The 20,323-nt window shown below is 40.6% G+C and overlaps 2 protein-coding genes across 3 annotated transcripts; both read right to left on the reverse strand.

Moving 5' to 3' along the window:
- Window positions 1–3,584: 3,584 nt before the first annotated feature.
- Window positions 3,585–8,995, reverse strand: LOC143330899 (histamine N-methyltransferase A-like). Of its 2 annotated transcripts, none has more exons than XM_076747658.1 (7): window positions 8,775–8,995; window positions 8,494–8,639; window positions 7,821–7,873; window positions 6,097–6,204; window positions 4,679–4,809; window positions 4,193–4,286; window positions 3,585–4,087 (listed from the first exon to the last, which is right to left on the reverse strand). In XM_076747658.1, the coding sequence occupies exons 2-7, from the start codon at window positions 8,625–8,627 to the stop codon at window positions 3,738–3,740; spliced, it is 870 nt and encodes a 289-aa protein (XP_076603773.1). In that variant the 5' UTR covers window positions 8,628–8,639; window positions 8,775–8,995; the 3' UTR covers window positions 3,585–3,737. The 2 variants fall into 2 exon arrangements, with proteins under 2 accessions (XP_076603773.1, XP_076603774.1); XM_076747659.1 differs by having other exon boundaries at window positions 8,494–8,636; window positions 8,775–8,882.
- Window positions 8,996–11,637: 2,642 nt separating this feature from the next.
- Window positions 11,638–20,129, reverse strand: LOC143330898 (histamine N-methyltransferase-like). The gene is made up of 7 exons (XM_076747657.1): window positions 20,069–20,129; window positions 19,158–19,305; window positions 16,698–16,750; window positions 15,671–15,778; window positions 14,410–14,540; window positions 14,135–14,228; window positions 11,638–12,442 (listed from the first exon to the last, which is right to left on the reverse strand). Exons 2-7 carry the CDS (start codon window positions 19,292–19,294, stop codon window positions 12,081–12,083), a joined length of 885 nt encoding a protein of 294 aa, XP_076603772.1. The 5' UTR covers window positions 19,295–19,305; window positions 20,069–20,129; the 3' UTR covers window positions 11,638–12,080.
- Between the last annotated feature and the right edge of the window lie 194 nt (window positions 20,130–20,323).

Consider the following 20,323-nt stretch of genomic DNA (forward strand, 5'->3'; position numbering starts at 1 on the left):
GACATCTGAAGAGTCAATTTGGCCAAACAGTGAGCTTAGAAACATACCAAAATGGCATCATTGCTTTGTCTTAAAGAATAAGTGGGATGTGGGCATTTATGTGCAAATGACAGATTAGCTTTAATCCTTGTTTATTCTCACAGTTTGATATTACGGATGGTCATTTGTTTTCAGAGGCTGTGGAAATAAAAAATTATTAGGGGGCGACATGCAGGGAAATAAACTTTCATGTTGTTATTTGCTGTATAGGGGATATGAACACTGATTACCTCCAGCAGTATCAACATCTATTCACTGTCAAACCATTGGCTGTGAAGTTACCTTCAACAAAATTCTTTCCTTTAATATTGGTAATGATTTTGCCAGGTGCAGTGCGCGTTAAGGTGTTTGTCGGTGTAAAGATGTTGTTAATGATGCGTTAAGTGCTATAAAGAATAATGTTTATGCAAGTTTTGGAAAATATGTCTCACTTTAGTTTTATGCTCAGATGGTGTAGATGTTATTTCTTTTACTGGGGAAATGTGTGTCCTTTTGATACCATGGCCTGTTCAGTGATTTAATTTATTCCAGCAGAATTAAAGCAACCTTGGCTTTCCTGAAGTCAAGTATCGTCTCTGCGCTAAGCCTCAACACTGAAAGGCAACAAGTAGACATAATGCAAAGACTTTTCTAGTCTGCTGCTCGCAGGAAGTCTTACATTTTAAACCAAGCTTCCTATTTAGGAACGAGCAGAGAGCAAACTGCACATACAATATAGTCAGTCACTATTAGAAAATAGAATAACTGAGAAATACTCGGATCAAGACAAAATAATAATAATAATATTCACACTATGAGCACATGCCCTGTTTCCTCATTATGCTAAAGATGAATGATGGTACACTGAAAGCTGCTCAGAGCCAGAGGCTGGAGGTTCAGCTCTGATAGCTGGCCAGATGGACTGAAGGAAGCTGCTTTCTTTTCTGATGAAGGCTTTCACCTGGATGCTTCGCACAGCCATGTCAACATTTTGGCACGGCTGAAATGTCTGACCTGTGCGCAGTGGCAAAAAAGTATTTAAGGATTCAGTATTTCTTGCTCACACCACTATTCTCACAGCACGAAACAAAGACAGCGAGCTCCATGTGGAAACGTAAATTTACATCAAACACTCTGGAGAGACACGGCTTCGTTATGCCATCAACGAATGAGCAATCGGCAGACTGTAAATAAAAACAATATGCAGCTAACAATATAACAGCATCCAGCTGTTTAACACCTCTGTAATCAATCATCTCAAAAACAAGGTGATCTGTGAACATTTCAGCACATTTATCTAGCACAGAACTTCTTCTCTGATAAGACACCAACTGGCATGTGAAGTAAATAGTTCTTGAAGAGCATTAGCGGCAAACAGTGTCTTGAGGTTGATTATCTCAGTGACTAATGCTCTGTCACTCGGCGGTATGAGAGGGCCCAGCGAGGACCCCCGGTAATGGAGCCTGAGCAGGTGCTGAAAGCCCACTGACATCAGGGGGGAGTACACTGACAAGAATTTCTGATGAATTTCAATTACTGATCTATTAAAGCTAATGAGGTAAATGAGCAGCCAGAATACATTTGCCGGATAGCTTGAGACAAGGCCTCGGCAGTTTGACGGGATTTTGTGCACGTGCAGCCGTGGCAGACACGGTGTTCATGCTACTGTCAGAAGTGTCTCTGTGCTCGCCTGCTGAGTGAGGACAGAGAGCGCAGGAGGCAAATAACAAATGGCTCCAAAGCAATTACTTTCCACACATTAGGCGTATTGTTTTTGGTTATGTTTAATGTTGCTGTCCTCACTCTTGGCTGTCTTGTCATGTTTAAATGTAAGATCAGTGTGCCATCTACTGGATTACAGCAGTGGAGCGCAGTTAGAGGATCACCTGTATTCTCAGACACGTGGTACCATCTGCTGGCTTTAAGGTGAATAGCATGAAGTATTTCAAAAATCAGAGGGTGTAGTTTGGGCCAGACAACCAAAGATGCTCCCAGCATCTGAGGAAACAGTCTGCTGACTCTCTGTATTAGCACTGGACAATGGATACGGTTTCAAAAACATCATGACATGCTTCAGATTTGCTTTGTCACAATATAAAAGTGGCACAAACTGAGGCTAACTGCTGCCTAGCTAGTGGCTCTCTTTAGGGTCCCACTGAGTGAATGTGACAGCCTCAAGCAGGGCTGCCTAGCTAGCAACTTGGAAACTACCATTGACCAAGTGCAACTGGAAAAAAAGTAACTGATAGCAGTTTCACTTTTCCAGACATAAAGTTTCATCCTACAATAACTGATTTATTCACTTATTTTCCACTCTGAGGCATCAGGAACAAGCTGCACTGAAAAAACAAAATCACAAAAACCAACTTGCCAAAGTTGCCAATTACTAAATTACAGTTAAATACAATTAGCTCCATAAAATGAGCTTACGTGTGTCTCCATACAGTCACAAATGCACAGCCTGAAGAGAACAGCACAGAGGTTTTTTCAAGGGGAATATGATAGTGTCTAAAGCTGCTGCTTAGCTAAGTAAAATAATCGTCTTCAAAATCACAATAAGCATCACAGCTTTAGTGTGTATCTTTGTCTTATTACATTGTATTGACGGGGACTTCGACAGAACATTTTTATTAAAAGTTACTTTCCTTTCCATTTCATTATGGAATTATTATTATGAATTTACAGCAAATGTGTATAAAAACATAATGTTCTGTATTTTTAATTTTATGCTCAAAGGCATCAAACTTCCAATTTAAAGCCAATTCTATATAGATAGATAGATAGATATGGATATAAAGGGGAGTCCCACGTTCATACAGACTAATTAATCACCATTAGCAACCCAGTCAGTCACTGGGAAAGGACTTAATCTAAGTAAAGCTTACCTGTGGTGTGCTTTGATGACAGACAGTGAATAAAACAGAAAACTGCCAGGTGTCACACTGCATTTATTTAATTTGTGTGAAATTTCACCCTCGGATACACTGAGAGTTTGCTGCTTTATCTTTTTTCCTTCTTGCTATTTGGGCTCATATGTGTATTTCTTGTGTAGTCTTGCATTGTGTCAAACAGATGGATAAGATTGAAAGACTGTGTATAAATTATACCCAGCCTGAAGTTACACAAATCCAAACTTCCTGTCCTGACGTGACACCCCATATTGGTGAAAAACACCTGAGCCAGCTAAATCCTTCCGTACACAGCGTGTGAACACAGCTGACATATCACCTTTTGTGTTGATTTTGCAAAACTTGTTGGCAAACAATTGCCCCACTTCCAAATCCAGCAGAGCAAATGGGGTTGTGTTTCTGGCCACCTGAAGTAGTTACTTTACTTTCAGCTCTTTTCACCTTCTTATGTTTGAGGATAAAATCTGGTCCATTAGCGGCTAAACTATGTTCACCAGCTAGTCGCTACCTCTATCTGTTTGGCATCTGGTAAGTACGTATAAATAAAAGTAATTTCTACAGCTCGTTTCTAGATCAGATGCCGCAAAGTGATTCACGATAAAAGACATAAAACAATGACACAATATAGAGAAAATAAAGATAAAAGTAAAAACTAAATAGCAACTGAATTGTTTTTATTGATCATATTGATCCATGTACAGAATAAATGGGGTGAAAAGACTAAAAACAAAAGTCTTAGCATATACACTGCACTTTTGATCGAAATACAAAAGTGAATGCAAGAGGAGGAATCAGAATGTATGAACACGCTCAAGCATGCACCAGTATGCAGCTCATGTTACTGTTGAAGAATACCCTGCCATCTTTCTCCGTGCTGCACTTGTTTCTGAGAAGGTCCAACATGCCCGTTCTGATCTCTGGGGTGAAGGACTGGTAGAAGTCTTTCGCCGTCATGAAATTCAGCAGACGTCGTCCAGTCTGGCTGCTTGGGTCGAAGCACTCGGTGATGTCGAAGGTGTTGGGAATGGCGTGCTCCTCATACTTCAGACCCTGGCTCTTCAGGCAGGCGATAACGTCTCCTGATGAGCGGTACTCTGTGATGACGTCGTCTTGGAGGTCCTTTTTGTACGTCTTCCACAGGATGTCCCAGCCACTGTTAGCTGGATAGTATGAGATTAAATGAAATGAATGAATGCAGGCTGATACATGTCTTTGTGCTTAGGTAAAGATTAATGCACAGGTTAGGAGGAATAAGCTCTACTTACCTGCTTCAATGATTATCATGAGCCTGCCGTTGTTCTTCAGAAGGCTGTGGTAGAACTTGATTGTATTGGTGAGGTTATCCACATAGTAGATCATCTGTCAAGCAGAGAGTTGTGGGGGAACTTAATTTTGACTTTTGGGATTGAAGCTGCAAGCTCACAGTGCGTTCACTCACTGTAGTTAAATCAGGGAGACGTGTGTCAGAAGATACAGTATACAGCTATATATACCTATTAATAGCACTATTAATTATACACTTGTTTGCTAGAAAAGGTTCGGCAGAGGCTCCCCAATGAATTCGAGGACTTAGTGGTGGGCTAAGTAAATCTCATTGCTCACGCAGAGTGAGAGGCAGACATTCTAGTTTATGTACTTGCTCAAATGGCAACGCAGGACAACATGCAAAGTCCAGAGGCCCCAAAGTAAACCCCCAAATCTCCTTGCCATTACACCCTTTTTAAATTGTCCAAAAAGCAAAGTCACAATACCTGAATCATGTGTATGAAGTCAAATCTCTTCACGTCTGCCTTTGCTTTGACTTGCCTCTCATGTTCCTCACTGTTCATGATATGCCAAACAAATGGGATCTTCTGAAGGCTGGTGGTCTTTGCTACCAAAGCTGTAAGTTGGACATGAAAAACAAAAATACTTATGTGTATGGTATATGGGAACAGATTACGTATACAGTATAGTTTACCTGCGAGGAATCCATAAAGAGCACGCAGTTCCACAAGTGTCCTATCAAAGTTAGTGCTTTGTTCAAAAAGAGAATAAAAAGAGAGATCTTTGACTGGAGACTAGCCTCCAGCTCAGAGGGATGTGTGGATCCAGATCTGTGGATCACATGGATCCAGATCTGATGGCACTTCAGCAGATACCTCATGCATGTTCCCACATACATGGATGATTGTTTTCCCCTCTTTTACGCATCCACCAGGCAGGAAGTTCAATCTGATTTTACAGTTACTGATTCTGATGTATTTTATTAGGAATATACATCAACTTCTGTTTTCTGCACTGTGTCTATGACAAATTGGTAGCTTGAGAAAATCTAACAGACCTCATGGGTTTTGTAACTTATATACATGTGTGGAAAGTGTTACATATGCAGTTAAAGGCAGCTGGTGATTTGTTCATTTTTAACCCAAATCCCACACCACCAGCCAACACACACACACACACACACACACACACACACACACACACACACACACACACACACCTCACAAGTTTAGTCTGAATGTGTATTTTCAGCAGTACAGGTGCTAGTAGGAATATTATGTGAATTCTACAGGCGGCAGTGTGTCTCTATGATCCTCTCGCTCTTGCAGCTCTACATGTAGCTACTTTTTACTTTGACCATGAAGGTGACGCCACTCTCTTGAGTATATAGGCTACAATATAGTATATAATTGATTAATTCTAGCATATAGTTTAGAGAATATTATAGACCCAAGACAAATCTGACAGACAGGTGTAATTGGCGAGCCATCTGCTACTTCAGCACCACGGACAGCTCCATGGATTTATCAATACACGGCACAGTTAGGCTACGGATAATTACTGATAATTCAGTCACGGAAATACAGCTTCAAAATAAGTTGACACAAACCTCAGTCAGATGAAGCATCAATGAGTCAGGCAGACCAGACTAACATATTCAACTAAGCAACCTCTCTGCACCTGCACTCTCTCTGCTACTAGTGGATGGAGAGTGGGGATGACAGGCTAACAAGAGGCCTGTATTTAGGTCAATTTGCTAATAAGGGGGGTGACATTTCCCCTCAAATGTCCTACTGGCTGTAGGTTATTTTCTGACATTTAAAGCCCAAGTTATCTACTATTACTAAATCCCGACATTATAAAACCATAGCATTTCACTGATGGTGTTTTGAATCGTCAATACCTTTGAAGTTGGCGGAGAGCTGAGAGCTGCCCTCCACAATTTCAGCAGTGATCGGGACAGCAGGGAATGTAGACTGCAGCAGAGTGAGCATCTGGGTGTCCACCTCACCTGGAATGAACCAGGAAGCCTCAGTGCATTGCTGCTTCAGTGTGAAAACCCCATTCCCCAAAGTATATTTCAACATTCAAACATTCAAAACTAAATTAAGGTGGACATGTAAAGTATATTTAGGTCAAGTGTGTGCTAGAGAGTGTGTGTGTGTGTGTGTGTGTGGACACGTGTTACTCTTGTTGTGGGCACTTGCCTTCCTTATGGGGACAAAATGCAAGTTCCCATAACATAAATCGTTAAATGTTAGGGTGAAGACTTGGGTTAGGGTTAAGGTAAAGCTAAGTTTAGGCTAAGGTCGGGTTCACGCAAGTGCTGGTTATGATTCGCATAAATTTCCAGGAAATAAAGTCAATGTAATTTCCCCAAAACTGCTGGAAACACAACATATGAGTGAGTGAGTGAGTCTTATCGTCACAGTCTTATCACCTGGGACATGTGCAGTGACTTTGATCTTGCTGCTGTGCAATAATCAATGTAATTTATGTCCTAAGTTGACATGTAGTGGGACCTTGTACTAACTACAGGAGCTTTGACTGAACTGTCCTCGGATAACCCAGGACAACATGCAAAGTCCAGAGGCTCCAAGCTAAACCCCCAAAACCCCTTCTTCCACACAATTTTTAAATTAAATGTCCAAAAAGCAGAGTCACAATACCTGCTAGTGCTCCTGAACTTGTACTAACTGCAGGGGCTTTGACTGGACTGTCCTCCTATAACCTGTCACTCCCCCACAGACATGATCTTTGGTAGTGTCTCTCATTATTGGCCCCATGATGATGCACAGGATCATTAGTTCACATGGAGCTCTTCTGGTTCACATACTTTACATTTTAATTTTAACAGGACTCTTCCTAATGTGCCTCCAGTGTAAGTGATTGGGGACAAAGTTCACATTATTTTTGCGAAACAAATGATATGAAGTAAACATGAGGTTTCAGCGTCTGACTCAGTCATTAGACACTTGCATCAAAAATGCTGTTTATTCTGGCTAACTCGCTCTACCACCTGAGTCAACTTCCACCTCCTCAACTGCTAATGTATTAATATTCAGGAGTATATATCTAGCATGCATTTATGTTCAGAGACAGTAGTGACAGGAGTTTGTTATTAAGAAACCATGTTGTTTTAGTTTGATGTATGCTGAAGAAAGAAAATTGCTAACAGTCAGTGGTGGTACATTAACTCAGGATCTGTGATTCAACCTCGAATGAATAAACTCTGGGTACATCCTGTATCTGAATAGGGTATTTACTACATGTGGATTTGCGTACTTCCTGATTGCAGTAAATGCAGCTGTTGGGGAGATTTAAGTCAAATTCAATGGCATCATTATTTTTGAAAAGTGTCACATTTCCTTTGAGCAGTGATGGGAGTCCTGCAGTGGCAGTGGACCCCAACTGATCTGTCTGCAGAAGAAATACTGAACATGATAAAAGCGTAGAACAGTGTATTTCCGACTGGCCTTTACTGTATCTAAAGCCACTTCTGTAAACACACAATGCAATCTCTTGCACTTGTGGATCACTGCATTGCAATAATAAGACACTTTAGTTAGTAACCACAACGGCGTGTGTTCATACAACAGTTACCAGCTGCTGTATCTCATCACATACCTCCACCACTTCCGACACCGAGAACATCCAGACTGCTCTTATCTGTTCCAGTTCTGCATCAACACATGATAAATGGAAAACTAAATACATACATTTTCATCATTGAGAGTACATGAAAAGTGAAATATATGTGTGTCACTAGAATGTTAATTAGCACCAATAATTTCATAGTTTCTGGTTTGACTGCTGAGATTTCTGACTTTAACAACAGCAGCTTCTTATATTTCCTATTGACATATATTATACTGAATAAAAGACTGCAAACACTATCACTCAAGTTAATCATGTGAGGACAAACGAGCAGAAGGATTCACCTCAAACTTTGCTCTAAATTAAGATGTTAGTCATTCACCTTGTTGCTGTTTTTAATGATTTCTTTTTTCCAAGTCAAGAAATCTCATCAGTCTCTACTCTGCGTGTGACTGTTATTTCAGTGTTATCAGGGTTGTTTGGATAACGAAAACTGGCACAAGCACAATAAAATGGACTTTTTCCCCAACAGAAGGACATTTTGGTTGTCTTTGGCACATGACTGCCCGCTTAATGGCCGCATGAAATCATTGGCAATTTTGTCTCAGTTTGAAAGAACATTCTCCAACTTTTGACACAAAGTGAGAATCTGGGTAAGAAGTGAAAATAGTTTTAAGATAGTTCCCAGCTTTTCTTCTTGTACCTTTTAAATAATCCTGGTAGGATGTGGTGAACACACTGGAGAATGGCCTCATGCTCTCCCGAATGTTCCAGGTAGAACTGAAAGCTTTGGACAGAACTGCCCTCATAACAAGTCTGCTTTGCTTCTGCAGCCATGACTGATTCCTGCTGGAATGCATTACACATATAGGTTCGTAATCAGACAAATAGCAATGATTCATGCATGCAAAAACTGTAACAACTATGCAAAGCCTAACTTTAAATAAGCTAGAAATCAATTGTGCATTGTAAATATTCAATTACCTTGAATATGAGGAGAGTAAGGACAGACAGTCGCTTGCTCCTCCACTCTTAAGTTGCAGAGTTATGCTCCCCTCCCACAGCCTGGCTGGCTCTGCTCTCATTGGCTTTTGTTACGTAACTCTTGAAAGATGAACTTTGCTTATACATCAGAGTGGGCCGCAGCTGCTACCAGATTCCTATCCATGCATGTATTCCGGTATTTCGAAATCAGCCTCATTAGGCTTTCAGGAGAGTCCAAAATGTCAACAGAAAAATGTTTCAAATGTTTAATATTTAAATGTAACCACTCACCATACTTACAGTCAAGCCTCCACTTTTATGTGGTTAAAAACTTTTGCAAGCAGGATCTGGAGTGTTTTAGGGTTCACACTAATAAGGAAAACATCTTATTAGTAACCAGCTAAAGCTAAACTTCTGCAGCTCCTGCATAATACTAAATATAATACTAAAAATTCTGGTCATTTCTAACAGAAAACCTGACATGTAGCTTTATGAGGACTGACCTCTAAAATGAAAGGTGTTCTAGCAAAGTTGTGAAAAATTAACACATATGTGAAAAAATGAGGATGTTTAACACGTATGACATCACAAAGCTACCTGTTTCAGCACTTTCAGTCACACTACAGCCTCGTCAAACTTCATGTAAAAACAATTACGTCATGCTGCAAACCGCCGATCACTAGAGGGCACATACCTCCACCAAGGCTACCCAGTCTTTTAGTCTCTCTTCCCAGTTATTTAAAAAACAAAACATCAAATCTGCATTGCTGCAGAACAATAAGGGCTTTGATTCCATCGGCCGGATGGAGCTTTTTCTCAGGGCACTCCAGTTTCCTCCCACAGTCCTGAAAACATATGCAGATTGGGTGAATTGGCCAGTCTGATTTGCTGGGACTGTGAGTGTGTTTGTCTATGTGTGTGTGTGTGTGTGTGTGTGTGTGTGTTAGCGCTGTGATACACTGCAGGCCTTTTCAGGGTCCCACATCTTGCTAAATGTGAAGTAGGACTGGCTCTCGCCCCGTGTGACCTTCCACAGGATAAACTGAGTGGTTTAGATCCAAATCTGCATATTCATCCAAAATCACTCAGTCATAGAAGTATCAACACGAGATTTTACAGGACTGAGCTGACATTCTCCTTCAGTTCAATGAAATTTTTAAAGTAGTTTGTGAGTAGAAGCCGACAAAGTAAGAAACAGACACGTACATATAACAAACTTCTGGGCAGAGGTGAAAATGGAATGGACAAAATAACAGAAACACTTCAGCAATGAAATGCAATTCGGTTTAAAAGCACTGCAGTAAATATTACTTTTGTGAAGGTTGCAATGTGACTGTGCCAAAGAGGTGTTTCAATGGTGATTTACAGAGGGCAGCTGATTATTTGCGTTAGATTGCACTACACTGGAGAAGCACATAGTTTACTGTATTCTTCAGTTCAGTCATAACAAGTTGATACCTTTATTATGACTGAAAGTTTTGGCAGATAACTCATGGCTAAATAACTGCTTAGTACAAGAACTTTTCAGCAGTCTTTTCTCCTTTTTAAAAAAGCTGGATAACATCCAGTTTCTTTCTGTTTCGCCTTCATCTCAAAGAGATCTCCCACAAACGAACTGGCTGTGAAAAAGCAGCTCTTGTTACGGATAAGCTGTTATCTGTGGTGATTCTGTGGGTTTTACTGCTCTGATTGCATCTTCATTTATTTATCATTAATGGCTTGATTAATTGTTCATTCTGGATGCATATACAGATCAGATAAAGACAACAATACCTGGTAACATGTTCACATTTACGGTAGTCACCCCAATTCCCCTCAAAAGGGGAAAAAAACAGACTTCTAGAGTTTGATCTGTGTCTCTGTTTGTATAACGAGTCCAGTCATTCCAGGTTCAAGGCTGAAAAAAAAGATGGTGAGAGTTTTGTTCATTTTTAGTTTTTCCAGCAGTATTTCAGGTATTTTTAGTGTTTTCTGCCTAGTTTTGTGTTTGTGTCAGAAATTTCTTATCGTTCTTGATGATACAGGTGAGCAGTGATTTATTAAAGTTATTTTATTTGTCCTTGATTTGTCAGCTTGTATTTCACAGTTACACAAGCTGCCCACAAGATGGTGCCAATATTTCACATATAAAATATTATTATTTTGGCTGAAGACAGACACTAAGACCAATAGCTACAGTTGTGCGTGTGTTTATCTCACCAATATAATTGCATTTACACAAGAGTGGTGCAGGTTGTAAAGCCGAACAGACATGTTTTTAAGAGTATAATCACATTTAAGTTGTGTAGAGTTACTGCAGTCAGAATAAAAACCCTGCTGTCCTGCTTGCTTGGTTGATATGTTTAATTTTGCATCTATAAGCCACACCAGAGCCCCAAACCCAGTTACAGTGGACATAAGCTATCAACCTAGACAGACATCAATAGTTAAAAAAGTCAAATCAATTACATAAACTCAACTGTGTGGTCAGTAGAATTGCTTGATGCTTTAGCCAGTTTGGCCAGTACACTTTTCTTCCATATAGAACACTTATATTAACATCCATCTGATGGACTTATCAACTGCATAGTAGTAACTGGTGTGTATTTTAAAGTCTAACAATGATTAATATGGAAATTATACTGTAGCTGAAACAATTATACAAATATTCTTTTTTCTATTTGACAAATGTTAATTCAACAACAGTGACTGTGCAAAATAGAAAGAAGAGAATAAACAAGTCCTGGTTTTTAATTAGTCAAGTTCTCTCAGTGATGTAAATATACTTCACTGTATATCATTCAAAAGCGAGAACACAAAATCCAGACATTTCCACGTGTGTGCACAGTTTATCTAAAATTAACAGCTCAGTCTCCACGGAAAATTAAATGTTCAATTTTCCATTTATTTTCATATTTCCAAAGTACGATGATCCAATGAGAGCAGCAGTGTAATGGGGTTGGAAGCGCAGCCTGCCAGCTGTAGCTCATAAAAATTATATGATGCTCGAATCTGAAGCTGATGTCTGAAGCTGATTAAAACTCTGATCTTCACATTTTGTTTGGCTGGCTCATGACAATGAAATAAAACACTAGACAGCAACTATTAACACTAGCATCAACATAAAATTAATAAAACTATTCTTAGAAAACGGTTTGTGCAAAACGGATCATGTAAATCAAAGTGTTTGCACACAGTCTAGAAGCTTGTTCATATGTGCAGTCAAGTATAGGCAGTGCAAATTAAACCTGTTTGAAATGAATTTGCTAACTAAAAACAACTACGTTATTGATCTGCTCCAGATTTTACAATATTACCAGTCTGTTTTTAGGTGAGCTGATCTGTGACTATCACTCCAAGGTTGTTGTTAAACATAATTTTGCCGTTGGACTCTACACTGCAGTCTGGGTGCCTCAGTAACTCCATGACGCCAGCTTTCAGCTCAGGAGAGGCTGTCTTACTGAAGTCCATCACCTCTGTGAGAAAATCAAGCAGCAGCTCTCCCTTCTCATCGCCCTCAGTGAAACACTCTGTGATATCTAGTTGTGATGGCAGCTCGTAGCTCTGGTATTTCACTCCCTTGGAGTCCAGGATGCTTTTGATGTCGTTAGTGGTCACACACTGACTCATTTCTGTGTTACAGAGCTGGTTCCTGAAGGTGCTCCACAGCTTTCCGAAGCCACTCTTACCTAGAACAGGTGACACGAAAACAAGACTGAGCAAGTCTGCAGCCATGCCAGCAGCTCTGTGAGGCTGTACTGCTGCCAGCTAAATGCTAACATTAGCATGCTAAAATACTCACAATGACAATGCTAAAATGCTAATGCTAAGCAGGTATGATGCTTAGATGAAAAGGGGTTCCATGCGCATCTTCCAGCAGTATGCAGATAGAATCAGGTGTCAGCAGCATGGCATGCTGAAATGTCCGTGTGGTCCGTTTATCTAGGACAGCTTCGCTAAAGAAAAACAACTCTCATCCTCCTCTGGAGGTGGTGACAGTCATGGTATACCGGTTTCATATTCTTAACACACTTCAGCCTTTTGGCCTAAATGAAGAATTACACGTGTTCCCTCTCAATAATTCCCCTTGATGGATGCAGAATTTTCACTTTTTGTACATCTTTTTAACTTCAAGATATATCTGTCTTCTTTTTTGACTCTCTGGCATTGGCTATGGCAACTCCCACACTTGGATCCATTATGCAATAGATTTGAAAGCCTGTTTAACCTGTTCTACCTTGACTATGTATGTGTTTGTGCCTCATGTCTTTGTCCACTTTGGTTCTGATGACACAGCAGTGTGGAAATGTTGGTCTGTTTGCAGTATTAAAGGCTGTAAATCGATCAGTTTGCTGAACTGCTTGTTTTCCCCTGGCAGGTATAATGTTTAACACGTTCATCATTTTAGTTTAGCTTGTCGGCCTGCTAACATTTGCTAATTAGCATTAAACAGCAGCTGAGACTGATGGGAATGTCATTAATTTTATTTGACCATAAAACAAAAGTCTTGGACAAGTTTGACCTGCGCTGGATGAAAGGGTCATCAGAGTTATTAAAATTCAACCTGAGGTAAACGTGAATGAGTGAACCAAATTTTAGGACAATGCATTCATTTACTTCACTCAAAACTACAGCCACAAGTCACAGGTTCAAAGTCCTTAACATGCATCATCTGACAAGCATGAATATCTGCAGAATTTTCAGCCCATCCATCCTCTGAATGTTCAGATATTTTACTGGGTAAGTAAAACCTTTGCCCTGTTAGTGGTGTTCAAAGTGGCAGCAGTGGAAAAGCCAGAGGATCAGTAGGATTCATCTTTTGTAAACCATGAATGTCTGCACAAAATTTCATGTGAATTCATCTTATAAATGCTGATATGTCTCAGTCTGGACCAAAGTGGTGGACCAACTGACGGAATTGCCATCCATGCTGCTGGCATGGCTCAAAACAATGGAGTACAGCTTACCAAATGAAAGCAAAACTACATCAACAGAAGGGTGAGCTTGGTAATTAATCAAATTAAACTTTTACTTATGACTTAATTGTGACTACTTGTGTTGCTAGTGGTTGCATTATTTCTCACACTTCCTGAACTGAGCAGAGAAAAATGTGTATAAATAGCAGCTTTTCCCACTTCCTCCATTATAAATCAGAAAAGAGGTTTTCTCTTATGTTGCTCTATACTAACTCTGATCACCACAGTAGTCGCATTTTTTACCGATATATATAACTATAACTATTTCACAGTTGAACTAGTTTTCCTCCATGTACTGTGTATATGTAAGCACTAGGTACTGTACACTGACTGCAAACAGCACAGCTAGCCCGAGAGAAAAAGATCTAATGTCTTGATAATATAAGATTAGATCCATCCACTTACCAGACACTAGAATGATAAGAAGCTTCCCATTCTTGGCGAGGAGACTCTGGAAGAAGCTGATAGTAGCTCCAATATCCTTCACATAATACAGCATCTGTCAATTCCACCACAGATAATGAGCTGGTAACTGGATTCATAGAGCACCTAATTATAATGCTATGCTAGACAGATGTTCTAATGGGATTAATTGCGGTGGAGCGCCTCCAAATGAATATGACCTAGATGTGTCAAAAATACAGTGTGAGGGCCAGAAGCCCCGTGTTGGCGACACCGACCTGTATCATGTGAATGAAGTCAGCCTTCTTCGTCATCTTCTTCTCTTTCCACTGCTCCTCAAACTCAGAGGCAGTCATCTTGTTCCAGTTAAATTTGATGTAATCTAAACCTGGTTTCTGTGACACCAACACTGACACAGAGCAGAGTTTCCAAATACAGATATTAACTTTCATTTTCATGAATGCTTTTTAAGCAGTGCCAGCAATAGACCTGTGTTTGTCGAACTATTATTATTATTATTAGTTGATTTTAGTAATTCCCACATCTTTAGATTTACCCCTGCTATGTTTGGTTTCCTTTTGTTTCTCTTACTGCCAAGATTCAAGATCTGACCTTTATTCTTTTCCATAAAATCAATGGTGCCAGTCTTATGAATATTAAATTCTCTATAAACAATAAAACTCTATTTTAAATGTCATCATTTTCATTTTATTTGTATGTTTCACCAGGAACTCTGGTCCTCTGAGTCTTTTTCAGACTTCTGCTGTTGCACAATATTTACACAAGAATGAACAGCAGGGATTAAACAGACAATAATGTTATTTAATGATGTTTCCTGCCATCAGGGAGTGCCGTTGCCATGAGGGGGTATGCTTGGTCTGCAGGTGGGTGTTACGTGTCAAAGTAACATGATTAATATACGTTTTTGAAAACAAATTCTGGCAAAGATGTGTGTCAGCAGATACTGAGGGAGCCACCTACAGTACGTCCAACCACATCAACAGAAAACCCAAGAAAAGTGGTGTGAGAATATACTGAACACTCAATGCATGAGAGAAGCCACACATGAGATAGAAATGACGATCCTCGGGGTCACGACTTCACCTTCAAGTCTCATTATGACAGCTTTGAATACATTTTCTGTATGTGTGTGAATAACTGGCAGTACTAGAAGCATGTGAAACTTCTGGCCAAAGAGCAGCAGACTTTTTTTTTTTTTTTAACTGGTTTTACTGTAAGAAAGACTCTTCAGAAAGGTGGATGCTTGCTGACATGAGGGTCGAATCTCCAACTGGTGGTTAAAGGACCATCCACCCACTAATACATGAATAACTGTATTACTAATGCATTAGAGTGATAGCCAAGGGCCACTTTAAGATTTATTCTCTGCATTAAAAATACAACAAAAAGTAAAATATAGTGCATCCCTTATTTGCTGTTAAATTAAATATGAAAACATATTTTGGAGGGCATATGAATACGCACACACAGTATGAATTTGTGATACGTGAGATAAGAGTGTGCCTATGAAGGAAGTACCTCTGTAGTTATGTAGCTGCTGGCCACTCGGCTCCACCACCTCGTTATCCACCGTCACCCCCGGGTGCTTCAGACGGAGCTCAGAGAGCATCTCAAGGTCAATCTCACCTACAGGCACAAACAGAGGTTTCATATTGAAAACCACCTATTTTTTGCTAAAAGAAAAAAAAAAAAACCTGACCTACTTACCCAACCCGACCCAAACTGTTCAATAACAAAAAAAATAGCACGTTTAGTCAACCAGCAACTCATCAGAATCCTCTAATTCAAACTGTGCTGCAGAGTTAAGCAGGAAATAGCTAACAGCACTTGTCAGCTCTGCAGGAAATTAGACATTTTATGTTGCAAGAATCACAGAAAAAAAAAAAAAAAAAAAAAAAAAAAAGGCTTGACTCAGACCCAGAGAGTTATCACTGTGATATTCCTTTCAATCTCATTTAGCTCCAGGCAGGTCATATTGTTCTTATTGAAGCTGACAAGTTGCCATGTATAAAGAGATACATCTAAGTAAAGAAGCTGATCTGGACAGGCGCTGATTAGATTGAATAATACCTTACGGGGGAGTTTGTAGTCATTCTAATGGATTTTACAGTCCATTAGAGAATCTGTAACATCGCTCCATTATGATACTGACATGACAGCTCAGGTAAATTAAAAGGATTGGGGTTTGACATAAGTGAAGGGTAATAGCACTCATGGGCGAGTCGTGGGTTTGCTCAGAGGCAAATTAACCTTGCTGTATCATGAGCGCTGGAAGCAGTAAAACCACGCACTGTTGAGGTCACTTTGTCTGCGGCTAAAGTTCAGGATTAACCTGACAGCTGGACAGATGCAAACCCTTGACAGTTATAACAAGGGCAGAGGTTTTTACTGCAGCCATAAATGACAGCACAGCAATGGGAACAGCTCGAGCACGCCGATTCAACAACGCCTCCTCACCTTCGCTGCCTGCCACAGATATTTACTGTGTCACACAGCACATAAGGTAAGTTCAGCAGTGAAAGTGTCCTGTAGTGTGTGTTCTCACCAGCTCCACTTCCAACTCCAATGACATTTAGATGGGACTTTCCATCTCCAATGCTGAGGGGAGAGCAGAAAAACGCTTTGAGTCTTCAGAACAGTCAAGTCGGGAAATTCACATCCTCCAACCTGCCAAATGTGGGTCACATTTTTGGGCTTGTAACTGTCAGTTCTGCCTGACACTTGGGTACGTGAGATGTTCTGATCCGGCGTCTGAAACATCTCCAATACCGAGGCTTTGATTGTTGTTTTGACACGTTCTGTCACTCACTGTCTGTTTTTTTTAATAACGCCATTACACTTTTTAATTAACTAGTGAGTCACATCTCTGCAGATTCCTCTCTGATCTGCTTCTTGTCAGCAGGAGCAGAGAGTTGGGGTTTAGTTCTCTGCAGCGTGGCACTGGCCTCCCGCAGCTCGAGGTTATATCAACATGGAAGAAATGCAAGAAGAGAAATTTCCATAAACACTCACTCATTGTTATTCACGCACACACACACCTTGCTTAGCTGGTTAATGTATGCACATTTGTGCAGTCAAATATGTGGTTTTGTGGGCATAACAGTAACCAACAGAATGATGTAACCCAAATATAATATTTACAGATTCTGGTTTGAGTTTAATGCTAACGGTTCTGACTGGGCTGAGCAGTAATGATTAACACACGGTGCATGCTGGTTGACTTTTATCACATTTCTTTTATCACATTTCTAAATGTCACCAGAGTGACATACAGTGTATACAAAAATACAAGCAATATACTGATAGAAAAAGCTGAATTGTAACACTAGAATGTCCTTCGTTTTGGATTTGGGTCATTTCTCTTTTAACGCTGCATGTTTTGACAGAGAAATGCTGATCAGCTAACTCATTTTCAACCCATGGATATAACAATGCATGTATAAGTTTCACAGCATCTCAGATCCCTCCTGATCTCTCTCTGTCATGCATTCATTCATTTATTCAGTCTGCCTGTTTTTTCCCTGTTACTAACTCTCCTGTCATGAGCTGTGCCAGAACATGCTAACTACACCTAATCAGTATGCAAAAGATTGCAATGTGATTGGTTCTACACACGGTAAACGTGTAGTTTTGTTCCCTGTGACAACTGTGGGATATTGAAGCATGGTAGAAAAGAGAAAGAAATCATGGTTTGGGTTAAAATAACTTTGTTTAGCACGGGGAACACACCCTGGTCTCTGCTGTTAAAGTCCTGTGTCTGTGTACTTCGAAGTGCTTTAAAAGGAAACTGGACTTTGGATGCATCTCATCCAAAAGGCTTCTTCAGTTCTAACTGACTGCTGGGGATCCAGCAGGCATTTATCCTCCTGCAGGATTGTTCACACCTCGGGAGTCGTTGAAGTCACAAGTGATTCAATGACTCAGCCGGCCATCATGCGAGTCATTAGTCCTTTCAAGTGCACTCACAATGCAGTCCTCAGATCCCTCAACAGGCGACTCACCACCCATTCACACCATGACTCACATAAGGACTCACATGTGACCTCAATGACTCCCATGGTGTGAACAATCCTGCAAGAGGATAAATGCCTGAGACTCCCAGCAGTCACTCAGCAGTCATGAGTTGATTTCTATTTCTATTCTGCACCTTGTACACTTTGTTTATTTTGACCTCTTCATGCCACTGTGCTTGCTCTTTGTAATACTTGCTGGCTGTAACGACTAAATTTCCGCGGTGTGGGATCAATAAAGGCTTATCTTATCTTATTTGTAAAGCACATAGCGGTACCATGACCTGGATGAATGGGAGTCTTCAGACATGTTCTCAGGTACTGTTTTCTCAATACCTGACATACCTCCCCTTCATTGCAGACCCACACACACACCTTTACCCTGTTCCCACCACTTTTATCACCTGGCCTGCTCCACCCACTAACTCAGCTGCACTCCACTCCCTCTGATTACCTCAGTGGTATCAAAACTGGGCCACTTCCACTCGTCCTCTGCCAGGCTGTGTTTTGCATTTTGCTAAATATTCACTGATTGCTAGTTTCTGGATCCTGCCTGCCTGAACCCAGCCTGAACCCTGCCTGATTCTTGTTTGATTCTTTGCCTGCCCCTCACCTGGCCAAGTTTGCCCTCCTGGTTTTGATTTCTGCTTGTTTTGGATAAAGGTTTTGGATTTTGCTCTTAACCTGTGCTGCCACGTGTCATGCGGGTGGGTTTCTGCTGTTACACATTTATAAATATGAAGATGATTAATCAGTTGTTCCTCTCTAACACTCTCTCTCTGTCGTGTCACTATATACTGTACTGAAACCGGTTTCCTCTGCACAGTGTAAAATGTTAAGACTCATGGTAATCTAGTTATCAGCAACAATCATATCATAACATGAGTTACATGGTCACTAGAGTAATATATTCAACCGTACTCTGATGTATTCTATTCTATCATCAATAATTTGGCTCATAAAGTGTGTGTGTGTGTGTGTGTGTGTAAGATTACCTGGCCAGTATATCTGGCAGCAGATTGTGGATAAAGTCCAGCATACACTGATGCTCAGAGGAGCGCTCCAGAAAAAGCTTGAAGGATTTCTGGTACCTGCTATCATCATTAACCAGACTTTTCAGTGAAGATGCCATGGCAAGTTTATCTGGCAAAGGAAAAAAAAAGGCAAACATTTCCATTTCCAGCTGAGGCAGTCAGAGCAGTAATCTGCAGGAAGTGTGTGTTTTTCTTTTATTTTAGCTTCAACAGTTGCTCCACGCTTCTCCCGATCACACATCAGTCAAACAGCGTGGGTGTACTGTGACATCTGTATGGGGAGTCAGCTCAGCTGTCAAATTTGTCATTCTAAGATTCACCGTGGAATACAAACTTATTCCAGTCAATTCACAAGACTGAAAATTAAAATGTTCTGTTTTCATAATGTACACTGCACTTCACTCACACAGCTCACAAAGCATTTCTCATTTTTGTTTAAAAACAGAAATCAGACTTTGCAAATCAGCTTTCATTTCACAGACATCATGCACTTGAACCTGGAAGCTGAAGGGAACATATCCGCCAAGCCGCACCCCAACATGAAACAAACTTCCGTGTTGGGTGAGAGCTGTTATTCTCCCCACAGGAGCGCTTCTCCTGCAAACTGCGTGTCTTTACAGTGAGAGAGAGCCTCCTATGCATTCACAGAAATGTTACCAGGAGCAGCGGAAATGCAAACATCCCCAGACAGAGCGACGCACCGCCTGCCGCGTCCTCCGACATGTTTACAGCTGATCGGAGCGCCAAGTGCAAACAACAGGTTGTTTCTGGCTCAGTGGACGCCTTAACGACCTGTTTGACGTTATATGAACTGTGCATGTGGTGATTAAAGTGCAGACAGATCGTGACAAAATGCGACATTTTCGACTTACGTGCAGGATACGAGCAGGAGCGAGCGCGTCCAGCGAAATCTGCAGGGCTTGAATTAAACCCTCCCACAGCCTCGGTTTTATGGAGGGTCAAAGGTGGCGGGGAAAATAGTCCCGAAAAATCAATCCAATGAAAGAAGACGTCATTGAAGGCCTGCCAGTGTTTTTAAGCACAGCAGTGACTGTTCACATTGCAAGTTCAGGAATAAAAGATAAATGAAAAACAGCTTAAAATAATAATGATAGTAATCTCTGTTT

This window comes from Chaetodon auriga, chromosome 13, assembly GCF_051107435.1.
Source record: "Chaetodon auriga isolate fChaAug3 chromosome 13, fChaAug3.hap1, whole genome shotgun sequence".
Lineage (NCBI taxonomy): Eukaryota > Metazoa > Chordata > Actinopteri > Chaetodontiformes > Chaetodontidae > Chaetodon > Chaetodon auriga.